The 24202-nt window shown below is 61.4% G+C and overlaps 3 protein-coding genes across 3 annotated transcripts; 1 reads left to right on the forward strand and 2 right to left on the reverse strand.

Annotated features, from left to right (window-relative positions):
- Positions 1 to 3230: 3230 nt before the first annotated feature.
- Positions 3231 to 9818, forward strand: LOC309582211 (trafficking kinesin-binding protein 1-like; the record flags this gene model as incomplete). Its single annotated transcript, XM_082297249.1, has 15 exons — positions 3231 to 3327; positions 5183 to 5259; positions 5371 to 5487; positions 5585 to 5685; positions 5955 to 6063; positions 6198 to 6276; positions 6387 to 6517; positions 6593 to 6667; positions 6763 to 6900; positions 6977 to 7044; positions 7123 to 7290; positions 7498 to 7811; positions 7898 to 8116; positions 8556 to 8658; positions 9422 to 9818. The coding sequence occupies 15 exons, from the start codon at positions 3231 to 3233 to the stop codon at positions 9816 to 9818; spliced, it is 2193 nt and encodes a 730-aa protein (XP_082153375.1).
- An 854-nt stretch (positions 9819 to 10672) lies between these two features.
- On the reverse strand, positions 10673 to 14054 carry LOC309582212 (gastrin/cholecystokinin-like peptide; the record flags this gene model as incomplete). The annotated part of the gene is made up of 3 exons (XM_082297250.1): positions 10673 to 10797; positions 10882 to 11082; positions 13934 to 14054. 3 exons carry the CDS (start codon positions 14052 to 14054, stop codon positions 10673 to 10675), a joined length of 447 nt encoding a protein of 148 aa, XP_082153376.1.
- Positions 14055 to 15318: 1264 nt separating this feature from the next.
- LOC309582415 (eukaryotic translation initiation factor 1) lies at positions 15319 to 16480 on the reverse strand. Its single transcript, XM_082297572.1, has 4 exons — positions 16344 to 16480; positions 15857 to 16020; positions 15668 to 15769; positions 15319 to 15533 (listed from the first exon to the last, which is right to left on the reverse strand). The coding sequence occupies exons 1-4, from the start codon at positions 16372 to 16374 to the stop codon at positions 15489 to 15491; spliced, it is 342 nt and encodes a 113-aa protein (XP_082153698.1). The 5' UTR covers positions 16375 to 16480; the 3' UTR covers positions 15319 to 15488.
- Positions 16481 to 24202: the final 7722 nt, after the last annotated feature.

The following is a 24202-nucleotide window of genomic DNA, read 5'->3' on the forward strand; positions in this document are numbered from 1 at the left end:
TAACGCCAGCCAAACTGGACACCCCGGTCCCACGAGAGACCCTCCCCAGCCAGAGCCCACCCGCCTGCCACCTCCAGCCCAGCCCGGACTCACCTGTCGCTGCCTGTCCCCACACCAACCCGGTGTCCCACGGGTCAGACACGGGCACACACCGTGATGCTGCGACCATCACCGGTGGGTAGAGCCGGGGGTGCCAGTGGATCGCCTGGGGGAACCGGGGCGAGCGGAGTGAGGAGCTGGGTCTGCTTTGGGCTGTTCCTTCATCCTGTCCCCATTCTGTGGCCGGAGATGAACCACTGTCCCGGCATCCTTCACCCCACGCTGCATCCCACGCCTGCTGTCCCCAGCGCCGCTCGGCCGGGCAGAGCGTGGCCAGGAGATGGCAGCAGGACCCTGCCCGCAGACAGCGCGGCGATGAGGGGGGAGCAGGGCAGAGCTGGGGCAAGGGTCCCTGAGTGCCACCCTGCGGGGGACCCCCCAGTCTCCACACGAGTGGCTCTGGGGACAGACCCAGCTGGTGGCACCAGTCCCAAATTCGGAGGAGACAGAGTGGGCTGGGGGGTGCAGGATGTGCTCACCTGCCACAACCCCCTGTGCAGCCCACTCCCCCCATATGCCCCTCACCCCGGGCTGACACCGTGTCCCTCTGTCCCTAGAGCTGTGCAGCGAGGATGTCCCCGAGGTGGAGATCATCAGCCTGCTGGGCGAGCAGCTGCCCCGCTACACGCTGCGGGCTGACACCGTCTTTGGCTACGAACACAGCGACTGGTTGCAAGCCCCCCCCGGCCCCCCACAGCCCATAGCCCCCCTCACCCCCCAGCAGATAGAGGAGACCCTGCAGTACTTCCGTGAGTGCCCGTGGGCTGCGAGGGCGGCGGGGTTGGTGAGGGTGGTGGGCACAGGCCCAGCGTCTGCGCAGGGTCATGACGGCGAGGACAGCCTGGGAGCTAATCACTGCTAATGAGATTGACGGGCTGGATTTCCTCACCCAGAACATCCCGGGCTAATTCTGGGAGCAGCTTCTGCTGAGCCAAGCCAGATGCTGGGAGAGAGCCCCCATCATTTCTCGGGACCCCCTGCATGTCCCTGCTCCTCTGCACTGTGCTCTGGCTCACAGGGGTGGGACACTGGTTGGGTTGGCAGAAGGTGAAAGCCAGGGAATCCCAGGGCTGCTGCTCCCTCAGACATGACAGCCTGGAGCGGGGCTCGGGGCCCCGGCTGCCAGCAAAGCCCCCAGAGCTGTGGGGTTCCCAGGGGAAGACCCCTGCAGCCCCCATGGCCAGGCAGGGGCAATGCCCATGGCACTGTGACGCGGCCCATTCCTGGCGTGAGGCCGGGGTTCAGCGGGGGGCACAGACGGATTATTTCTGCTTTGTTTCTGCCTCTGCCATGCGTGTGACGGGGACAGGATCAGAGCAGAGGGCTGGGGGATGGATGTGGGGCAGTGGGAGACAGATGGGGCTGAGGCCTCCACCCACCTGCTCACGCCAGGCTGGGCTGGGGGTGAATTCTCAGCATGCCCTGCCTGTGCTTGCAGCCTTCCCCTTCTGGCTGCTCCCCTCTCTGCTCAGCAGGTGGTGAGGTGTGCCCCCCACCATTAGCACTGCCCCCTGCAGTGACAGTACAAGGGATTGAGCCCCAAACCCTGTCTCTGTGCCATAGGGTAGGGAGCACACACCACCACAGGAGCCCAGCACCCTATCCCTGCTCCATGGGGCCAGTGGTTCTCAGTCCCAGACTCCCGCAGGTCACAGATACCCAGGCCTCCAGTGCCCCTGGCATGTGCTGCTGCAGAGGGGGCCCATGGCGTCATTCCTTTACCAAAACCTTTAAGCTGCCATCAGAAATAGCCCCCTGTAATCTGCTTGTGCAGGCATAGGGAACCTGCCTAGAGGAGCAAATCCTGGGGCAGGGGATTATGAAGAAGCAGCTCCTGCCTGTCCATGCTGAGATGCATGCTTGAGTCCTTGGGGTCCCTGGAGGGTGGGTGCCCAGCTGGTGGTGCTGGCTGTGTCCCAGACTTCACCAGGGGAAGCACCAGTACCAGGAGGAGGGAGAGGCTGGGACTGAGGGCACCTGCTCCAGTCCCCACTCCGGAGGGGGCTGGTGGTTACAGCAGGATGTGGTTGGGGGTCAGGATCTCAATAGGTAGGGGTCAAGGAGGCAAAGGTGTGGGATGGTGAGAGGCAGCTTCAGCTGCACCCATTCACGGATTATTTGGGTGCTAACAAGGAAGGGCATTGGGGCAGGTGATGAGGACAGAGTATGCTGGCATTACCAGCATCATACCCACGTGGCTTGTGCTACGTGCCTGCCAGCTCCTCCATAATTCAGCACCATGATTTATTCAGTTTTCCTGCTACTGTGCTGCTTCTGCATCAGTGTGGTTGTGGGGACAAGGGGGTCCCAGCCAGGGAGTGTGGGGCATCCTGAGTGGGGCATGGAGGGGACCAGGCTCATGCCAGCCCATGCTTTGAGCCAGGGGTGGTGAATGGAAAGACTGGAGTGGGATGGAAAAACCCTTTCCTGTTCAGGGACCTGGTAGGTCCCAGCACCGGTACTGCAGGTGCAGGGTTTGTGATGTGGGTGATGATGGGGGGACCAGGCCTGGGGTGGCAGAACAGGGCTGGCCAGAAAAATGTACCCTGACCCTCACAGGGACCCCAGCCCTCCACGGTCATGACTTTGTGTGAAGGGCCCAAAACCTCTCCCTGTCCTTCCCAAGGAACAGAAGCCGCTGGCTGTGCAAGACCCATAGCATGAACCCTGCAGAGCTGCTGCTCAGGGACCCCCAGTGTCCCCTCAGCAGTCATCACCACCCATGGGGGCCCGTGTGCCCAGACTCCCCGGGCTGTGAGTTGGGAGAAGAGGTGGGACACAGAGCCCACCTGCACCAGCCCCCCTGGGCTGAGCAGAATTGTCCTGGTGCATGCCCCAATAAGGAGCCTGGTCCTAGAGTGCCTGATGGGGACCGTGTCCCTGGGGCGACCCGGGAAAGAGGGGGGAACGGGCACTCCCGGACAGCCTCTGGCATCCCCCGATCCCCGCATCGCCCCCGCTCCGCTCCCGTCCGACCCCGCCCCCGTCCCGGCCCCAGCCCCGGCCTCGCCGCTGGGGGATGCGCCGGGCAGGTGCGCGGGGACGGGGCGATCCTATAAATAGGGGAGGGAACGGCCGCAGCGGCTCCGCTCGGCGGGGCTGGGCTGGGCGGCTGCGGTGGGCTCGGCACGATGGAGATCTGGAGCAGCCCCGCCGCCTACGATGAGTTGAACGGGAACGCGGAGCGCGGCGGCGGCGCGGACCCCATCGCCAGGGAGCTGGAGGAAGGTGAGGGCGGCCCGGGTGGTCCCGCCCCGGGGATGGGGATCGGGATGCGGCTGCAGCAGTGCTGGGCTCCCCCCGGGCTGGTCCGGAGCGGTCAGGGCCGGGGTCTCGCCGGGGCCGGGGCTGGTCCGGAGCGGTCAGGGCAGGGTCTTCCCTCGGCAGGTGCCGTCTGTTTCCCACCTGTGCGTTCCCGCAACCCCGGTCTCCCTCGCCGCTCTCTGGCCAGGGGTTGCCGCCGCCCGGTCCCTTGGGGACCCCCAGGATCACCCCGACCCTAAGGGGACCTGTCCCCCCACCGGGAGTGGTGGGGAGAGGACGGAGGGACGGGGCGAGGGGCCCTGCCAGGTCTGCGTGTGCCCGTGGGGAAGGGCGTCCCTCCCCCCGTGGGAATGGGGTCCTCCCCTCCCGCACCGCCGGATCGGGCCCGCAGATGGATGTTTACATGTTTGCCAGCGCTGCAGGCTCGTCTCCCAGGGCCAGCCGGTCGCTCCAACCGTAACGATGCTCATGCTCTAATTATTTCCAATTAATGGCTCAGGGGCCTGACGAGGTGCAGTTGGGGACCCCCGCGGAGAGCGGGTCCTGTCGGGGTGCAGAGAGGGGGGTGAGGCTGGGGTTGGTTCTTTTTCCCATGGACGTGTTTGGGGTACGTGCCTTCTGGGGTGTGGGGGAGCACCCGGGGCAGTGAGGAGTGGACGGGACCGGGGTGGCGAGTGGGGGCATTGCCATGACAACAAACTCACCATTACACAACCCCAGCTGGGGAGGCCTAATGGGATTTGTGTGGCTGAGCTTCCCCGTTAACCCACTTCGTCTGCACGACTGGCGGGTGGCTGTGACTGGGGACGCGGGTGGGGGGCCCTGAGCGCAGCCAGCGCTGCTCTGCCAGGGAAGACTGAGGCACACACCCTCGGGGCAGCAGAGCATCAGAAAGAGCATCGTGAGTGCTGTGTGGTGTGGGCAGGGTGCGGGGTACAGCAGGTCCCGGGCTGTAAGCAGGCTCTGGGGTGCGGGCAGGGCTCGGGGCTTTGCGCCTGCTCGCGGCTCCCTCGCACCGCACGGCTCCAGCGCCGCCGTCTGGGTGCGTGCCCGGCGCTGCCTGGCAGCTCCTGCGGGCGCAGTTGGCAGGATCCGTACCGCGGGGACCGACGTCTCCATCCTTGCACCTCCTCTGCCTGCCAGAGGCCCAGAGAGCAGCGGGGGGAGGCAGAGCTGTAGCTGGGGCCCGGCCTGACGCGGTGGTGTTGGCGTGGTGGGCAGCTGCCCGTTCCCGCAGCGTCCTGCCCGCAGCTGCCTCTGCCTCTGTTGCTTTGTGGATCGTTGTGTTGTGCAGCTGGAGGGGCACGGGGTGGGTGCGGGCTGCAGCATCCCCTCCCCCAGAGAGAAACTAGGGCAGGGCTGGCTTCTCGGGGGGGATCTGGGGGAGGGGGCTAGGGACAGATTGGAGGGGACGCCGCCTGTGAGCCCGGCTCGGCACGGTGCCACCCACAGCTATTTATACTGGAGCTCCAGCCTGCTTTCTGCTGGAGATGTCACCTCCGATCCTGTCTCCGCTGCTGCCCTTCCCCGTCCCTCCTTTCTGCTTGTGAGTCCTGCGGTGGGGCTGGCACTGTGCTGAGGTCATGGGGGCAGCGAGGGGGCCCAGCATTTTTCTTGCCACCCCAAGGTGCAGGCAGGGTTGGGTGTGAGCCCCTCATTTCCCATGGTGATGTCACGGCTGTGGGGATCCCTGCCCGCCTCTGCCTGCGCGAGGTGACACCCAGCAGAGAAAAGGTCCATTTTGGAGACCAGCCTGGAGCAGCCTTGGGGGGACAGTGCTGAGCAGTGTGGGGGTTCACCTTCTGGCCCTCTCCCCCAGTCCTGTGCGCTGAGCGGGTGGTCAGGATCACGAAGACCTACCACGACATCGATGCTGTCACCAACCTGCTGGATGAGGTATGCTGAAGATCCCACCTGTGTGAGGGCTGGTGGGACCCTGGGGACACAGGGGTAGGTAGGGACTGGGGAAGGGATGAATCCCAGCTGAGGCAGACCTGCCCCTTGCAGAAAGAGCGGGACCTGGAGTTAGCAGCACGCATTGGGCAGTCCCTGCTGAAGCAGAACCGGAGCCTCACCGAGCGCAATGAGCTGCTGGAGGAGCAGCTGGAACTGGCCAAAGAGGAGGTAACAGCTCCTGGGCACAGGTCTTGGCCCCTTGCATGCCCCACTGGGGGCAGCTATGGTCCCCTTGGCCGTGTCCTGAAGCACCTTGTCTCTCCAGATTGCGCAGCTGCGCCATGAGGTCTCCATGCGGGACGACCTTCTCCACTTCTACACCACCACAACGGAGGAGAGCGAGCCCACCACCACCACCTCCACACCGTGAGTGGGAGTCCTTGTCCTGCCACTCACCTGGGGCAGAACTATTCCTGTGGGTTGTGCAGAGGTGTTGGGCAGGAGCCATCACCATCCCTAGGGCAGCACTGGCCACACTCCCTTCCCTCCCTTGGTGGCTGTGGGTCCAACCCCACAGAGCTTGGTTGCTGCAGGTGCCTGGGAGCTGGGGGAATGGGCAGGGGTCTGGGTGGGCAGCCCCGTCCTGCCCGCACTCCCGCACTGCGGGTGCTCAGTGCCATCCCTGCTGTCCCCAGGCTGCGCAGGCACGAGTCCTCGCTGTCCCTGCAGCAGTACTTCCAGTATGACACCTTGCAGCAGAAACTCAAGTGCCTGGAGGAGGAGAACCAGAAGCTCCGTATGGAGGTGAGCAGAGCCAGCTGACGGATGCCCCTCAGTGCCCACCTATGCTCTGCTCTCAATGGGGGGACCCGAGCTGCCCCCGGGGGAGACGGGAGGTCCTGCCTGTCATGCTCAGCCCCGCCAACCCTCTCCCCCAGGCCACCAACATCGCCACGGAGACCTGTCAGTACGAGGACCAGGAGCAGCAGCTGATGATTGACTGCGTGGAGCAGTTTTGTACGTAGGGCTCGGGGGTCTGCAGGCACCGCCCGGCAGGCACTGCCCAGCTGCGTGGGCTGGGGTTGGGGCCCGTGCCCTGGCGGTGACGGACCCCGGCCCTCCCCCAGCCGAAGCGAGCCAGCAGGTCGTTCACCTGTCGGAGGAGCTGGCGCATAGGGCGGAGGACGCGGCACGGCAGCAGGAGGAGATCACCCAGCTCCTGGCGCAGGTCGCGGAGCTGCAGCAGAAGTGTCGCACGGTGAGGGTGCCCTGCCCGTGCCGGGGGGAGGAAGGTGCGGGCACAGCGCCCTGACCTGGCCGCTCCTGTCCGCAGTACGGCTCCGAGGTGGAGGAGCTCCAGCAGCACCTGACCGCGGCGAAGGAGGTGCAGCAGCAGCTCCGGATGGAGGTGAGCCCGGGGGAAGCCGTGAGTGTGCGGCCTGGTGGGGGGTCCTGCCCCGCTACCCCCGGGGCCGTGCTCAGGCTGTGCCCGTGTCCCCGCAGCTGCGGGATCTGCAGGAGAAGTACGCGGAATGCGGCGGGATGCTGCAGGAAGCCCAGGAGGAGGTGAAGAGCCTGCGGAGCCGCAGCCTGCCCAACAGCACCGTCAGCCGCTACAGCGCGGCCAGTCTGCTGCCCGTGGTGAGCGCGGGGTCCGGGCGGCAGGGTGGGGGCCCCTGCTCTCCCCCCTACTGACACTGCGTACCCCTGTCCCCAGGACTCTCTGGCTGCTGAGATCAAGGGGATGATGAGGAAGAGGACAGACAGCTCCTCCTCGGACTACAAGTGAGTGCTGTTATCGGTGGCTCTTGCTGTGCCATGGGACGAGGGTCCGGCTCACCCCCACCCGCTTCCTGCCCACAGGAGCTACCAGCGCGTCTTCGAGACGGTGAAGGCCGTGAACCAGACAGCCAAAGCCAGGTCTTGCTCTGAGTCTCCCCACCACGTTCCAGGCTCCAAGCAGTTGTCGGCTGCCCACTCTGGGGGGGCCAGCACCCCCCACACCAACTGCTCGGGCTCGGAGGGCGCCCGGTGAGTGCCAGGGTGGAGGGGAAATGGGGCCGGGTGGGACAGCGGCTGCCCCTGCACAGGAGCTGGGATGCTGGTGAGCTGCTGGTCACACGGGAGCAGGAACCAGCCTGGGGCAGGGAGAGCAGGGCCTGGCTGGGGCCCAGCACAGCCTGAGGTGCAGTGTGGGACTGCAGCCCCGGGCAGCCTTAACGCTGTGCCCTCCAGCAGGGCCGAGGGGGCCAGCGAGGACTCCCGGGCAGCCCCGGGGCAGCAGGACCTGGAGGCGGCGGTGCAGCGGCTGTCGGTGCGGCAGCAGAGCCACGTCTCCGAGGAGCGCTCCTTCTTCGAGGCCGAGCGGGAGCGCAAGCTCTGGCGGCTCAGAGATGGGGCGAGCTCCAGTGGCTTCCTCACCCCCGAGGGCAGCATCGTCTCCACTGGCACCAGCTACTCGGGGGGCTCAGAGCTCACCGCTGGCTCCAGCTTCTCCCTCGGCTCCCTCACCTACTTACCCGACAAACTGCAGATTGTGAAGCCACTGGAAGGTGAGGGGCAGAGGGGGTGTAGAGCTGCAGGTGCTCTGAGGGTCCAACACCCCCACCTGAGTTCCCCCTGGCTGTGTCCCCCCCAGGCTCTGTGACACTCCACCACTGGCAGCAGCTGGCACAGCCCAACCTGGGTGGGATCCTGGTGCCCCGTCCCGGGGTGCTCACCAAAGACTTCAGGCAGCTGGACATCGACCTGGAGGAGGTGTACAGCCTCAATGACCTGGAGGAGGACGATGTGGATGCCAGCTCCTTCCAGCTGCTCCCTACCTCAACACCCGCCAAAGCCAAGGAGCGCCCCAGGGGTGAGCGTGGGGTGAGGGGACCGTGGGGACGCAGCTCCCGCAATGCCCCTGTCCTCCAGTCGAGGCTGCCCCTCGCCTCCCGCCGTGCTCTCCCCTCTTGCAGCAGCCTGTCCCTGCCACCCCGCTGTCCCCGCGGGGCTGCTCCGTCTGCAGCTTCGCAAGGGCTGTTCTCGGGCAGCCCCGGCGGGATGAGCCCTTGCCATCACCGTGGCGAGCCCCTGCTGCCCCTCGGCTGGCTGGAAGGGGCAGGTCTGGGACAGACGGCATCTCCTCGTCCCACCTGTGCTCGCTGCCCCCTCTGAGCAGGCACCACACCTCAGTTGCTGCTGGAGCTGTGCCCTGGGCACGGAGCTTCCAGCCCAGCTTTGGCTGTCCCGCCTGCCCTCCGCCTGTGTCCTGCCCCCCTTCCCATTGACCCCTTGTCTCCTGTCCCTTCCAGTGTTCCTCTCTGTTAACAACCTCCCCCAGACCCCGTCTACCTTCACCATCACCACCTGCCACATCCTCCACCCCACCACTGCGCTCACCACGGTGACACCCAGGTAAGGCGCGTGGTCCCCGCCGCCTGCGCTGCCTGCACCAGCCCCCGCCCCGTTGTACGCCCCGAGCTCTCTCCTCCTCGCCCCCGTGCCCGGCTCCCTGCAGCTTGAGGAAGTGGCAGGCCGGGGGCCACCTGCAGCCCCTGATGCTCTGAGAGATGCCAGCATTAAGAAACATCTCCAAATCTGGCTGCTGGGGTGTCTGTGTGCCCGGGGCTGGGACCAGCCCCCCTCCTCTGCACTGCAGCACCCTGATGGATGGAGAGCCTTCCTCGGGTGGGCTCGCCCGGAGGGGCAGCACCCCGGGCACGGAGCAGCGAGTGCTCCTGGCACTCTGGGGAACAGATACAGCTTTCCTTCCTCCACACTTGGGCAGCAGGCAGGAGCTTTTCCCAGCCGGGTGCTGGGCTGTCCGTTCATTAATGAGCACCGGTGATTAGCCCTAATGAGCCCCCCCCAAGGCTCGTTGGGGGTTGGCGTGAGCTGGAGTTCACTGTTAGACAAAACCCTGGTGTCTGGAAATGCTTGTGGAGCAGTGGCTGTGTCCCAATCTCTCCTGGCTGCTGAGGAGCAGCCCCCAGCACTCCCCTGTGAGCTTTGCTTGAGCAGTTTGCAGCGTGGGAGGCTCCTGTAGCCCACGGCTCGTTGGGTGAAGGAGGAAAAGGGGGTCCTGATCTGCCCGCAGCCCTGCCTGGCCTCTTCAGCAACATCCTCCAGGACAGGGCCCCCCAACTGATCCCCACTTCTGCTCTCTCTTCTCCTCCAGTCTGTATCATGCCGTCGTGCCTTCTTGTGGGCCCTTTGAGGGGCTGAGCCTCGGCAGCCCCTCACCAGAACAGACTCCCCCCACACTGGCGCTTGGTCCTGGACCCCCGAGTACCCCCATGGGACTCTTCAGGCTCTTGCTGGGGCGAGATTCCCACTTGGCACCCAGGACTGGATCATGGTCAGCCCCCTCACTCCACTCCCAGGACCCTCAGAATTCTGAGCCCCATCCCTCCCCTGTGCCCAGGGGTCAGGATGGACCCGCACCCAGGAGCAGCATCTTCAGCTGGAACCTGGTGGAGAAGTTGCAGCGCCTGGGGCTGGACAAGGTGGTGGCCAGAGGGGAGACATCCTACACCCGGCCAGGGCTCAGAGGGGCCCAGGGCAGCCAGAAGTGACGCTGCTGAAGAAGAGACCCCCAGGCTCAGGGTGAGACACATCCTCTTCCTCACCCATCCATGGGGGAATGGAGACAGGACATGCTTCAGCTCCTGGTGCTGCCCCAAATCTGTCAGCGCTCCTGGCACCAGCATGGGGAGCTTTGCTCTGGCTGCATGGACAGAACCCGGCACTGCTCCCCATGGATGGGGGGTACAGAGGGTGCTGGCTGACCCCGTCCCTGCTGGGGAGTATGGACCCTTCACAAGAGCCAGTTTCTGGCAATAAAAACTGTTCCTGCTTCTGCTGAGCCTGGCTGTGGAGCGAGGGGCAGCTTGGCCCTTTGGGGCTGTCCAGATGCTGCAGCGAAGGGCAACGCTCAGTCTGGGCTTGGGTGGGTCCTGGGGCAACCCGCTGGGGCCAGGGCAAGACCCCTGGACCCTGGCTGGGCCCCTGGCCAGCACCTGGACTGGACTGGCTTTTTAGGGGAATGGTGTTTTAACTCTTTCCTGCCCACTGAGTAGCAATAGTAGCAGCACCCACAGCTTGGGATGTTTCTGGGGGCGTAGCTGTTGCTCCCCCTGGCTGTGTCCCTCCCTCCAAGCTGTGCCCCATCCCCTGGAAAATAAATGTGAATTTACAGAGCAGCTCGTGTGTGCTGTGTCTCCTGCCACGTTCTGTGTTTGCTGCTGTGAGCAGCTCGGTCTCTGCCCTGTGCATCCCTGTGGGGCTGGGGGCAAATCCCTGCTGCCCACCCTCCCAGGCTCTCCCCAGCACAGCCCGGAGTGCAGAGGCCGTAGTGCCAGAGTTTTATTGTGGTAAAGGACATGCACTGAGTGTGCAGGTGCTCTGCGGGGCCAGGCCAGCCCAGCGGCTACGCAGCACCGGCCTCGTCCTCAGCACTGCGGCGGCCGAAGTCCATCCAGTCGGGGTAGTAGTGGTCGTGCAAAGCCTCAATCTCCTTGTCCTCATGCACAAAGGCCTTGTGGTTGTTCAGCTCTGCCAGGGTAAAGGCAGCAGTTAGAGCTGGCACAGGGGCCGGCCTGTGCCCCCCGAGGGCTGCCCACCCTGAGCTCCCAGTACCTGTGAGGATGTGGGGCAGGAACTGGGACAAGAGGTGCTGCTGCTCCTGGGACAGGTACTGGGGCCAGTCCCGCCGGACCAGGCTGGGGGGGTGCTGCTGGGGGTCCCCCCTGGTGCCTGGTGCCTCTGCCGCTGGCCGGCACTGGCAGGTGGTCACTGCGAGGGCGAGGAGGAGGCCGAGGCACAGCATCACCTTCATGGCTGGGGAGAGACTGAACAGGGCTGGGGAAGCGGGGGGGAGCTGCAGCCCCCGAACGGGGACATGCTCAGCCTGTGGTGAGGGTGGCCTGGGCACTCAGCCTCAGGCCATGGCCAGTTCACATTCCCCTCTGTCCCTCCCTCTGGGTCCCCAAGTCTCCTCCATTCCTTCCATCTCCTCCCCAAGTCTTCTCCATCCCTCTCTCCTGGCTGGTCCCCAATTCCCCTGGAATCGGAGTCAAGGCAGAGGGATCCGTAAGGATCGCGTCCCACTCCTCGCTCCTTGCAAGGATACTGAAAACTAAAGCACGTGGCTAAGAGCATCATCCAGATCCTCCTTGAACTCCAACAGCTGGGGAGCAGGGTTCTCATCCCCAGAGCACGGCGAGGCCCCAGATCCCCTCTGTCCCTCCCAGTGGGTCTCCAAGTTGCTCTGTCCCTCCCATCTGCTCCTCAAGTTTTCTCCATCTCTGTCTCCCAGCTGGTCCCCAAGTCACCTCTGGATAGTGCCAGAGCCCTGTGAGACTCACGTGTGGGTTCTGGGGCTCAGCAGGGTGTCCCGGTGGGGTCCTGGTGGGTGTCTCAGCGGGTGTTTCTCTCCAACATCACCCCAGCTCAGTCCCGCTTTTAAAGGCGCTGCCGGGGCTGCCACACCCCAGGGCGGCTCCACACACATCCACCCACCCCTGGGGGGGCCCTCGGGCAGCTGTGTGTGCTCCCAGACACACAGACACACACACCACACAGACACACAGCTTGACAGAGTCGTATCCATATGCACACATATGTAGGGACACACGTGTCCATATACATTCCTAGCTACACATGCACACAGGTCTGGCTGTCTATGGACATACGGGAACACAAACCCAGCTGCAGCTACCAGGGCACGGTGCCTTGGCTGCACGTTTGTACAGACCAGGCCAGCTCTGCGAGCAGCTGAACACTCACAGGCACCCGCCCCTGGCACCCCCACATCCACATGCACAGTTAGGAACACTTACGGAGTCCCAGTGATACCTACACACATACACTAGTGCAGGTACTTATTTAGGTGGGTACTGCTATTATATGATACTATAATTATATGACACTATTGTTATTATTATATTTATTTAATAGACAGCAACTATGCAGTATAATACACTGCAATGGTGTGTATATGTATGAATATATAAATGTATAAATAATACAGTATAATATATAACATTCTATACAGCACAAAATACAGATAATATATAATGTATGCATTTCTAATAGATAACATGGCTTATGTATCTATGTAAACAGGTACATGTGGGCACAGCTACAGGCATGGACACACGTGTGCACGTGTGTGTTTATATAGATGACGACTGCATGGGGTAATTGTATGTCATGGAGTGATGAAGGGTGTGTGCAGTGGGATGGATGCATAAAGAATACCATGACATATCTCTTTCTATATATACGTATCCATACATATATGCATTTTTGGAGGTCTTTTCTAACCTAAATGATTCTGGGATTATGTATATATATGGATATTTGTACACATATATCTAAATCTGTACACATTTATACATAATGCATATACATACATACGTATCTACGCATATAAATATAGATATATATGTATATATCTATATAAACACACAGGTATATATGTGCATAAACAAGTATGTGTGTATACATACTTGTATTACATGAGCACAGATGTATCTGTGTGTCTGTACACACACACACACGGATGTACCCACACACCGACACCCAGGTGTTTGTACACATTTGTAACATGTGTTGTGCCACAAGGGCTCTGTGCCCCCGGGGTTTGGGGGCTGCACTGACCTGGTGGGCTGTGTCTGTGTGTGTGAGGCCCCTCACCAGGACACAGGCCCTGGAGCAGCCCATTCTGCAGCTCTGGATCTCTCCCTGCACCCTGAGAAGTTTTGGGGTGTTGTGGAAGGAGTGGGCCCTGCTCGCTGTCAGAACCCCTCGAAGATCCTCGTCTGTCGCCACCCACTCCCTCGTTCGATATTGATGGTTCCTGCTGCCTGTATTGACCCCCCATCAGTGTATTTGTAGAGACCATTTGTCTCCCTCCTGCAATAAACGCCGTGAACAACATCCTGGGCTGGGGCACGTCACTGTCCCGTGTCCCCACGGCGTTCCCAACGAGCCGTGTCGGCACTCCTCAAACAGCCCCGAAACAAATGGGCTTTGGATGGCTGGAAGGCAGCGGTGCCCGGCACCCTGCGGCCATCGATTGCTCGCTCCACCGAGCGCACTGCACAAGGAACAAACAAATTGTTTTCCAATTTCTGGGTTTTAATGGCTCAATCTGGACCAAATGAGTCATCAGAGTGATGGGGACACAGCGGCCGCTCCCTCCAGGGCCACGGGTTTGGCATCGCCTTGACGCAGGTTTGCCACCGGGCCCATGGGCACTCGGGCTGGGTCCTTCTATGGGTGGACAAAGGTCAAGCTGGAGGATGGACCAAGCACCCCTCACTCCTGCCTGGCTGGGGCTAGCTGTCCTGGCAGCGGCCAAATCTGTGGGCAGTTTGGCAAAGCCAGCAGGGAGAAATCTGGGCTGGATGTGCTCCAACACGGGGGGCACGAGAATTCTTGGCACAGCAGCTGCAGAGCAGAGCAGATTGGGCTGCATCAGGTTGTAGGCACAAACACACCCTGGTGTGAGTGCTGGCCTTGGCGCTGCCAGCACCTGCTCCCCAGGATATGGGCAGGTTGGAGATCACTTCCAGGCACAGACAGGGCTGGAGGTCACTCAGAGGTATGGGCAGGGCTGGAGGTCACTCACAGGTATGGGCAGGGCTGGAGGTCACTCACAGGTATGGGCAGGGCTGGAGGTCACCTGCCTCCTCCGTGAACTCGAAGCTGCTTTGCGTAATTGCAGCAATTTGGTTTCCAAGAGCAAAGTCTCCCGGGAAAGTGAACTCGGTGCTCCCGAGCAGCACGTGGGAGATGGGTGTCATTGTGGCAGGGGATGAAGAGCCGTGACCTGCTCTGAAGGCTGCCAGGAGCAGGTGACCAGGGTGGGAGCAGCCTCCCAGAACACTCGAGCCCTCCCCGCTGCAGGACAGATGGGCTGGGGGAAATGGGAGGGAAACCCAGGGATTTCCTGTGCACTCTTAGGCATTTCAGTGCATTTCACATTGCTCTTGCACAGGAGGCACCCACCAGCCCCCAGAACCATTGCTGCCCTCAGCCAGTGCATTTTACTGAGATTTCCTTCTTGCTTGTTGAGCTTGAGCTCAGAAAATAAGGAGGGCACTCAGCCCCTGACCTGTGGCAGAGCCTGACCCGGGTGGCAGCGCCTCCCCCTCCTCCCCAGAGCAGTGTTCGGGAAGCAGAAGTGCTGACCCTGCCCCGGGGACTTACAGGAACACAACCAGCACAGGGGCCGGTTCGAGGGTTACAGAGCCGGGGCAGGGACTGACTCAGCACCCACCCACTCCTCGGCTTTCCCTCAGCTCCAGGCAGGAGCAGCAAACACTGAACAAAGAGATTTCAGCTTCCTCTTTCTGCACTGGGCCAGAGAGGGGAACAACCCCCAGGGCCCCAAGGAGCCCCCAGGGCAGGGAATTGCACCGGGCCCCCAAGCACTGAGGCCGCAGCACGGATGGCAAGAGGGGAAGGTGCTTTAGCTGCTGGGAGCAATGGAACCCACCACGCACAGGCTTTTGAAAACCAGTTTTATTTAAATAAGACTTCAAATACATTACAACAAAACATTAGAAATGAAACCAAAGCCATATTACTGCACAGGGTGTGAGGCAGCAGTGCTACTGACACAAGGCTCTGCAGCTCCAGCTCTCAGCGACGCTCCTTACGTTAGTCCAACACCGAGCCCTTGCCACAAGTTTAAGCCATGGGACCATTCCTTCATGTGCCTGGTACCTCAGGGCTCACAGGTACCAGCACCTGAACTGTTGCCATTGGCCTCCAGGTCACTCTTCTGTCACTCCTTCCAAGCCAGGCTTCCCCAAATCCCTCTGCCTCTGGGAGCCAGCACTGCCCAGGACAGCACCACGTCCCTGTGCCACGGCACGGGGCCTCGCACCAGGCAGGACACAATTCCCCTCTGTCAGGATGGAAGTGCAGCTGGACTGAGGAGCCATCAGGACAGGCCGAATCCCTGGGCTTAGCTGGGAACAGCTGGAACTTTTGGCTTCAGGCTGGATGGTGCCACCGCCCGCGTTACCTCTGGGAAATGAGGGACAGCCAGACGAGATAGCATGGGCTCGTGTCAGTTTATTACATCACCAATTACAACAGTCCAGATCAAGAGTGGACCCAAGATCGTTACATTACACAAACCGGCTGGTTTTAAACTTATGACAAGGGACAGGTGGGAATTTCATGGTAAGGAAATCTTCTTGCATAAAGCTCCAGTGGCCCACAGGCACTTAAAACCCGTGGACTTTCAGCTGGTCGTCTTTAGCCAGTCCAATCTGCAAGACAGAAAATGCATTCACAGCATGGAGTGACGCCTCTGCACATCTGAACGCTGCCCACACCCAGGGACCCGTGTGCATTTAACAAACCCATGTTTATTTTAGTGACCAGCAGGCCAAAGGTGTCCTACCTCCACGAGGAACTGGCAGATGTTCTTGCGCTGGTCACCCTGCAACTGAATCACTTCTCCATACTCGGGGTGCTCAATTACAGTACCATTGCAGGCAAATTTCTGCAGCAAAGACACAAAAACCTCCTTAGCACCATATAAACATCCCTGCTGGGCGTGGCTGCTGCCCTCCCAGGCCCGAAGCCCTACCTTCTTGAAGGCCTTCACCAGTTTCTTTTTATCGTAGTCATCCGCGATGCCCTGGACTGTGGTGAGGGTCTTTCTGCCGTTGCGCTGCTGGATCCTTATATGGATGTAGTCCTCAGTGCCGGCCGGGAGCAGGTCATCACCCTTACTTGCATCCGCAAAGGGGTCTGCGGGGAGCGCCGTCAGGCCCCGCCTCCGCAGCCACGCCATTGGCTGCCGCGCCCGCCCGTCACGCGTAGGACACGCCCCATTGGCCGCCGCGCCCGCCCGTCACGCCTCGGCCCCGCCCCCAGGCGCACTGCTCGTCCCGCGCGGATACCGCCCCCGCCCCACCCCATTGGCCGCCGCGCCCGCCCGTCACGCCTGGGCCCCGCCCACACCCCCCCTCCCGTGGCTGACGCAACCGGGCCCGGAATAGTAACTGCGCCACGGGGCGGGACCGGGGCGGGGCCCGCGCGCTCCCCCGGCCCCACCGCACAAAGGGCCTCACCGAAGGGCTGGAGGTTCTGGATAGCGGACATACGATACGCTTCCCTTCCCTCGGCGGAGGCGGCGGCGGCGGCGACGGGGGCGGCTCTGGCGGCGGGAGCGGCTCTGGGCGGAGGATGCTCTCGCGGCGGCGGCTCGAGGCGCTGTCAGGGGGGCGGGACTGCCGCCGACGGCTTATATACCGCCCTCGCGTGACGTCATCACGCACGGCCAACGGGAGCTGTGATTGGCCGCCGCGCGGGAGCGTCAGGACGCATTGGGCGAACGCTGCCGCGCCCCGGCGGGTGCTGGGGGAGCGGGGCGCATGCGCGGAAGGGGGGCCCGGCGGCGCGCGGGGTGGCGCGTGCGCAGTGCGGGGCCTGGGCCGGAGCCGGGACCCCCGGGACCCCCCGGCTCCCCCCCGCCGCCCCCGAGACCCCCCGGGCCCCAAAGCCCTCCCGAGACCACCAAAATCCCCCTGGGACACCCACCCTCCACCCCGACACCCACAAAATACCCCCATGAACCACAAAATGCTCCCCGGGACCACTCAAACACCTCCAAATCCCCTTGAGACTCCCACCAAAGAACAGGGTAGCCCCCGAGACCCTCACGGGAACCTCAAATCCCCTCTAGACCTCGCAATTTTCTTGGGACCCTCCAACCTTCCCCAAGATACCCTTGTTCCCCCCCCCAAACCTCTCCAGGACCCCCCAACTTCTGCGGGAGTCCCAAAAACCCCCAACCCCTCCTCTACTTTCTTAAAATCTCCTTGGGGCACTCCAACCCCCTCCAAAATCCCCTTGGGACCCTCAAAAGACTGAACCCCTTTCCTGACGGCCCCTCACTGACCCCTCACTGGCCGCACATTGTCCAGCGGTGGTGACCATCACCCTCCAGATGGCCGCAGGAGCCGGGGGCAGCCAGATGCAGTTTGCCTGTTCCCATCCCTTCATCCATCGCATCCATCCAGCACGACAGCCCAACGCTGCCCAGGGCTGCCCAGAGCCCTCCTGGGTTCCTGTGGCCACTCCAGGTGTCTCCCTGGCCGCCCGTGCACGTGGAGAGGCCCCAGGTCCTGCCGGTCCAGCGCTTCATCTCCCGGTGTCAGGAACAGGCAGCGATCCCAGCCTGAGGTGACACCGCTGTGCCCAGCCCAGGGTGGCCCTCTCAGCCCGGGTTGGCCTCTCAGAGCCCGGCACAGCCTGGTCACCACCCCGCGACTGCGGCGCTCAGGGCACGGCTCCTGCTGGAGCTGCAGCCTGGGAATGCTCAGAGCTCGCCCGTGGATGTGGGTTTGTTCCCGGGGGTTTGTCACCGGCTGTCCCCACGGTGGCATCGCACCTGCAGCATGCAGGGAGCTACGTGCTGACAGAGAGGAGGGTGCTGTTCTCAGGCTGCTGGCAGGGAGATGCTCGGAGGACACACAGTTCTGGAGTGGGCCTTGGGCTCTGCTGCCAAAGGGAAATGCTGAAGGTGTCACCAGAATCTGACAGCAAAGGAAGGCTTTTCTCTTTAAATGAGGGAAATGAGTCCCCTGGCACTTGCTGCACCTCAGCTCAGTCTGTCAGGCCTTGGCAAACCTCAGCCTGTGCAGGGTGAGCTCAGCTCCTTTTGCTGTCTGTCGTGAGCGCTGGCCCATCCCACCCTGGCTGCCGGGGGTCCCAAAGGCTTGGGTGGGTCAGGACATCCCAGTAACCCCAGTCCCAGTGCTTGGGAAGGGGCAGTCCCTGTCCTTTTGTAATGAGAGACAAAGGTGTTCTTGGGAGTCAGCTCCGGAGAGCAGCGAGCCCAAAAGGGCCTGAACCAGGGTCAGTGGGAACTGGTGATCTCAGGCTTAATCTTGCTCCTGAGTCCAAATTTTAGGGCCTGGAGCCTAGCTCACAGTGTTTGGATTGAGCTGCTAAACACAGACATTCCGTGGCTTTCCCGGTGCTGCCGTGGATAAACCCCCCAAACTGGAGGGTGTCTCCCTGCTGTGGCTCAGCACAGCACAGGGACTGCTGGCACAGGAATGTCACATCCCACTTGGAGACATGGTACGGGTGCTAAAAATACCCTGAGACTCCCGATACGAAGGACAGTAAATCTCTGGAAATTAATGGGGTCAAAAGCCACGTAGATCCAGACAGAGTGTGAGCTCTCCTCTGAGAGTGGGTTAGAGCTGCCCGCGGAGCGGGAGCATTGTCCCGGGGAGGCCTGCGCCTGCTGGGCTGAAGATCCTTTATCTGGAGCCCCTCAGCTCTGTTTGGATCCCCTGCAGCCCCAGCTCCCTGTGTAGGTGTTCCGGCCCTGCTTCGGCACCATCTCAGAAGCGCGATGTGGGTTTGACAGGTTATTGGCAGCTGGGTTTGCTGCCATCTGCGGCTCTGGCAGACGCCACATGGGTCGGATGTTGCATCATTCTTTTGGGGCTTTTATTTAAGATAAAGGCAAATGATTTCTCTTGCACCGGGCAGAGGGAATTGTTTGCGTTGCTGTATTTGTATCTCTCTGGTGTTTCTGAAGCATCTGTCTCTTCTATGTGTGACAGAGCAGCTGGAGAACTGGCTGAAATTTTTATTAGAATGCGAATTTGCTCCACGACCACCATGAACAAGCAGATGGTTCTTCTCTCTCCTCTTTTTCTGATCATATTTTCCTCCTCTCCCAGAGAAGGAGCCATCTCTAGCAGCCGCATGGTGGAGCAGCCAGACAGGAGAAGCAATTAGAGGTTTGCACTCCATCTTTCTGCTGGAGGCATTTCTGAGTCCTCACTGCAGCCAAAGGGCGGCTTTTCATATTCAACACCAAACACTCGAGCAGAGCCATTGGTACCTTCAGTGTGATGTCAGCTCTGGGCAGACTGGCCCTGCTGCTGAACCAGCATACCCCAGAGAGTCGATTTATCAGTGTCACTTCAGATTTGCAGAGTCCACACAACACATCCTGGTTGTGTCCTCGTCACTGGGCCCCCAGAGCCTTTGGTCCAACACCAGAAGAGGCGAGTGTGTGTCAGACACCAGAGCTGAACCCATCACTGGTGAGGGCTGGGCACTGCCTGGGAAGTGTTAACATCCGATTTTGTTCTGTGAACAGGATTCAGAGCTGGCACCTGCAGTCATGAGTGGCTTCGGCTGGCCCCGCGGCTGAGCCCCGGCACCCTCCTCCCCTCTGCCCGTCTTTGGGTGCTGGTGCCGCCCTGTCCTGCCCGAGGAGGTGCCGCTCGCGGCTCCCCACGAGGTGGCAATGCCGGTCTCCCGCAGGAGCAGCTCGGCAGGCAGCTCCGAGCTGCTGCCGTCTCCTCGTGCCCAGCGCCTGGCAGACAATCCACGCTGTCCCCCCGGGCTGTGCGGGGGCTTCGGCACAGCAGCCCCGGTGCGTGGGGCCGTGGCCGTGCCAGGGGAGCTGCCAGAGGCCGTTCAGGGGCACCAGGAGGAGCAGAGGGAGCCCAGAGCCGCCTGCGTCCTGTGACACCTGTGCTGTCACTGCTCACAGTGATGCCTTTTCCTGGTCTTAAAATCAAGAGTCAAACACGGTTAGAAGGGAAAAAGGGATTTTACTTTGGTACTTATTTTAAGGATCCTTAGGTGCACACGTCCAGGTTGAATGCACCTCCATGCACACTGCAATGCACACCACACAAAACATCTGGTATAACATTATAGGTCTTGCTAATTAGCATATCTATAAAAATTACCCAACCAGAGGCTCGAGTGAGCCCCCCTCCCCAAGGAACCTTCTCCTGGATGGTTCTATCTTAGTTTACAGAATGTGTTCTGGAGAGGACCTTGGGGTCTGGGGCACACTGATCCCTAGCTACAAAGCTTCTAAGATGTTTAATCTCTTAGCTTGACAAACAAGGCCAAGAATGTAGGCAAAAAGCACTAAGAATACAGAAGGTGTAAAAAGGGTGTAAAAGGGGTACAAAAGAAAAGGCAAAAAATCATCATGGCATCAACTCGAAGGCATCGTAGTCATGCTGGGGTCTGGGGGTGCTCCTGAGGACCATTGTGCTCCTTGGCAGTGAGTGGCACATGCGGCCCTGCAACAAGGAAATGCACTGGTGGTGAGGACAGGGTCTACCCAGCACCTGCCAGTCCCGGGGATCTCATGGGGAAATGCTCCTGGGTACCCCTGCATGTGTGCAGACAACAAACCTGGAGACCACAGTGTGATGCAACTCAAGGCTGTGTGTGGGGGTCCTGCAGCAGTGGCCCTGGGACTCCTGGGGGCTCTTGGTGGATGACAAGCCTGTGCTTACTGCAGGTCTCTCTCTGTTGGGTCCTGCAAGGCCATTTCACCATGTGCTCTGAGGTGGGGGGGTCTTGGTACCATCCCAGTCCACCTGGGAAGTGCAGCAGAATGGAAGGAATCATCCTGGCATTTGGCTTTACTGCAGCTCAGCAATGCCCTCCAGGCCGGGACATTCCTAGAAACCAGCTTTTCTCCTCCAACATCCTTCCTGCAGCCTCTGTGTGACTGCACTGACGGGGATTCAGGATGAGCTGGATGTTTGATGGATATTTGATCCCATTAATCAGTGCGGGCAGCACTCACAGGCGTCAGCCCTGGTGATTAACCTGCTCCTGGAAAGAGCAGCAGGGTGAGCCCGGCTGTCACGGGGCCCGAGGCAGCGCAGGGATTCCCTGATCAAGTCCTACGTTCCTTTTCCTTACACAACTATTCCTGGCATTTACATCTCACATTTGCAGACCCCGGGGTGCTGCATGAACTGGCCACTGCTCACCTACAGTCGGGGCCTGCGCGATGCTCGCTGTGGTCCCAGCTGTCGGACGCTGTGGATGGAGGCACTGGACATGGTGTGACACACATTCAGAGGGTCCCACACGCCTCTCCCCTGCGTGCACAGCAAGGGCCGGCCATGGGCACATCCCGATTCCTGTCAACCCAGTGACCTCCAGGCACTGACGTGGCCCCGGGTGTGTTACAACCACTGCGTTTAAGGGTATTTATTCACCCTCCCTCGCACCGCTCAGCTCCCGCTTCCCCTGGCAGGGCCCCCTCCCTCTCTCCCTCCCTCCTGTTACTCCGCTGCTCTCCACGAGGTGCCAGGAGAGCTCCAAGCACAGGCTGAGCCCAGCCGTGCTGCTGGGGCAGGTGAGCAGGAACAGACCTGGGGCAGGTGAACGGGACCTGGCTCTGCCCGCGCAGCCCTCCCTGCCGGCACCTGTGCACCAGCGATGGAGCGACTCAGCTCTGTCCCTCCGGGCCGGTGCTGGGGAATTCTCTCAGGGAAGACCTCCAGGATCTTGGAGACCTCATGGGTTTCCTGCAGAGAAGGGGTGTTGTGCACTGCAGCCCCGGCCATTTCCTGAGTCTTTCCCATGGCTTCTCTCCTCCACCCATTGGGATTCCCCTGGCCAAGGTCGATGCCCCACGCAGATATCACTCCGTGCTCACATCGCAAGGAATGTATCGAATAAACATCCACCTTGTGGGGGTCACTGGGGTCCGACAGCCCCAGCCCTCAGCTGGGGATTTGGCATCAGCCTGGGGGAAACCCGACACGGCAACAGTGATCACAAAGACCAGGAAGGGTGGGAGCAGCTCAGGCCAACGGCTCCGCTCTCCATCAGACACCTGCAGAACCTCTGGGAGCCCCAGCAAGTGCTGGCCTCTGCCTAGTGACAGGGAGCAGGTCCAGAGGGTTTTCTGCAGTGGAAGGGCCCAGACCAGGCATCGAGGGCACCTCAGGCAGCTGGGAGAGGGACAGGCACAGCCATGATAAGATTTTCATTCCATATCTCCTGATGGATTCAGGAGCTGTTGGCACCAGGCGCAGCCAGGGCGGGGCTGACTCAGAGCCTCGGCATCGGGCCGTGCCAGGAGCACGGATCATCCCTGCATGGCAGCTCTGCCTGTCAGCCCCACACAGTCTGTTTGCACATGCCAGTGAAGCTGCTCCTGCCATACACTGCTTTGCTGCAGTTTGTCACACCTGGGCCATGGGACACAGAACTGCTCCAGTGCCACAGAAAGGGGCAAAGGTACCAGGCTCAGCACGGCCAAGGAGCAGACTGGGACATGGAGTCCAGCTGGGGACATAACTCATCTCCCACTGCTGCCCTGCTTGGCTCTAGCCCTGCTCCATCCATTCTCAATGCCTCATCCCTGGAAGTGTTCAAGGCCACGTTGAATGGGGGTTAGAGCAACCTCCTCTAGTGGACGGTGTCCATGCCAACGGCAGGGGGTGGAACTGGATGAGCTTCAAGGTCCCTTTCAACCAAAATCCTTCTGGGATTCCATGATTCTATGATCCATTGCAGTGCAATGCAGCTGTCCTGCCCTGCAGCCCCCTGCTTTCATCTTGCCCTTCCACTCTGCCTGAGCCAGGCAGCTCCTCTCCATTCTGTAGGGAATTCCCTGCTCCATGCCAGGGAGAGAATTCGGGCCATGGAGAGACGCTGAGATGAACCTTTGCTGGAATCTTGTGTGCCAGGCAGGGCCCTCCTGAGCTGGGCTCCTGGCATGTGCCAGCTCACCACCAGTACCAGCACTGGCAACATCTCTGGATACAGGATGGGTGCATGGTGGGTGCCCAGCAGTGGGAATAACCTGAATGCACTGGAAAGCACAGTGACACCCTCCTCCCAGGTGCCCTGACTCCTGCCCTGTGCTGCTGATGCTGCCTGACACAATGGAATCACAGCAGAGTCCCCTGTCATGGCACAGCAAGGGTAGAGGGTACAAGCCTTACTGAGCAGCTCTCCATGTCCACGGGCTCTGAGGCCCATGAGAGGAGCAGCCCCAGCCCATGGGAAGAGCAGCTCCTGCCCTCCCCGGAGAATCATTGCCCACTGTGCACTGCCCCCGTGCCCCTCAGCTCCTGCCAAGGGAGGAACCAGCCTGGCTGCCAAACAGCTCAGGCAGTTGATCCTGCCCTGGTGTGACAGGGGGTGGACACCAGGCTGAATCCACACCTGCTGATCCTGGGGTAAGGGCCAGGAGATTTTTGGGGTAACAGCAGCAGAAATGGCGAGCACAGGGCAGAGCTGCCCCCACTCTGCTGACTCGAGCAGAGAGAGGGGCAGGTCAGGCTGAACACCTTGGTCAGCACCTGCCTCACTCCAGTTCGTATTTCACTTACGAGGCAAAACCTGTGCGGGGTGTGAGCACATCCCCACGCAGCTCCAGCCACAGCCCGGCCCCTTCCCTGCCCCGAGGCCAGGCACACTCATCCCCGCCTACACCAACTCCCCGGGGGCCAAACACTGGCCGTGGGCCAGCGCTCCTTCCCGCATGCTGCCTGCCCCAGCCCAGCCCAGCTGCCCGTCCCGGCATGATGCTGGCACTGCAGGGATTTGCCTCTTACAAAACACTTGGCCATGGCACTCCCCTGCCCAGGCCGGGAGCTGGAGCTGGGAGCAGGGGGCCAGGATGGCCACACTCAGGGGTCCCAGGGCCCCTGTTCCCAAAGCCCAGACAGGCACTGGGACAGGCTGGTCAGGGAAGGGCACAGGTTGCAGTGGCAGAGGACACTCGAGGGGACACCAGCCCCTGGGGTGCTCAAGGTCCTTCAGAGCCACAGCTCGTGTTTGCTGCCATGTTGTGCAGTTGCTAAGCCCCCTGTGCCTGCTCACACTCCTGGGGCTCCCCTGGCACCCCAAAGGTGCAGGAGCAGTGTGTTTATCCCAGAGCTGCCTGGCCCCTTATTTGGGTATCCAGTGAGTGCCAGCCTGGCAGGGGGACAGGGAAACCTCAGCAGGCACTGTCTTGGGGGTGCAGCTGTAAAACCACTCGGCAACAGCCCCTTCTTTTGCTTATGAGATGTCAGGGACCCCTAAGCAGCGGCATTTCCATGTAACAACACTGCTCAGCTGCTGTGTGCATGGCCTTCCTGGCAGCCACTGCACTCACGCCCTGGCATGGAGCTTCCTG

This window comes from Coloeus monedula, assembly GCF_965178545.1.
Source record: "Coloeus monedula genome assembly, chromosome: 26".
Taxonomy (NCBI): Eukaryota; Metazoa; Chordata; class Aves; order Passeriformes; family Corvidae; genus Coloeus; species Coloeus monedula.

Coding starts and splice junctions, on each gene's coding strand:
- LOC309582415 (XM_082297572.1), bottom strand. CDS start 16,374: ATGTCCGCTATCCAGAACCTCCAGCCCTTCG. Junction 16,021..16,343: donor CCAGAACCTCCAGCCCTTCG/GTGAGGCCCTTT, acceptor CGCTCCCCGCAG/ACCCCTTTGCGGATGCAAGT. Junction 15,770..15,856: donor TGGTGAAGGCCTTCAAGAAG/GTAGGGCTTCGG, acceptor TCTTTGCTGCAG/AAATTTGCCTGCAATGGTAC.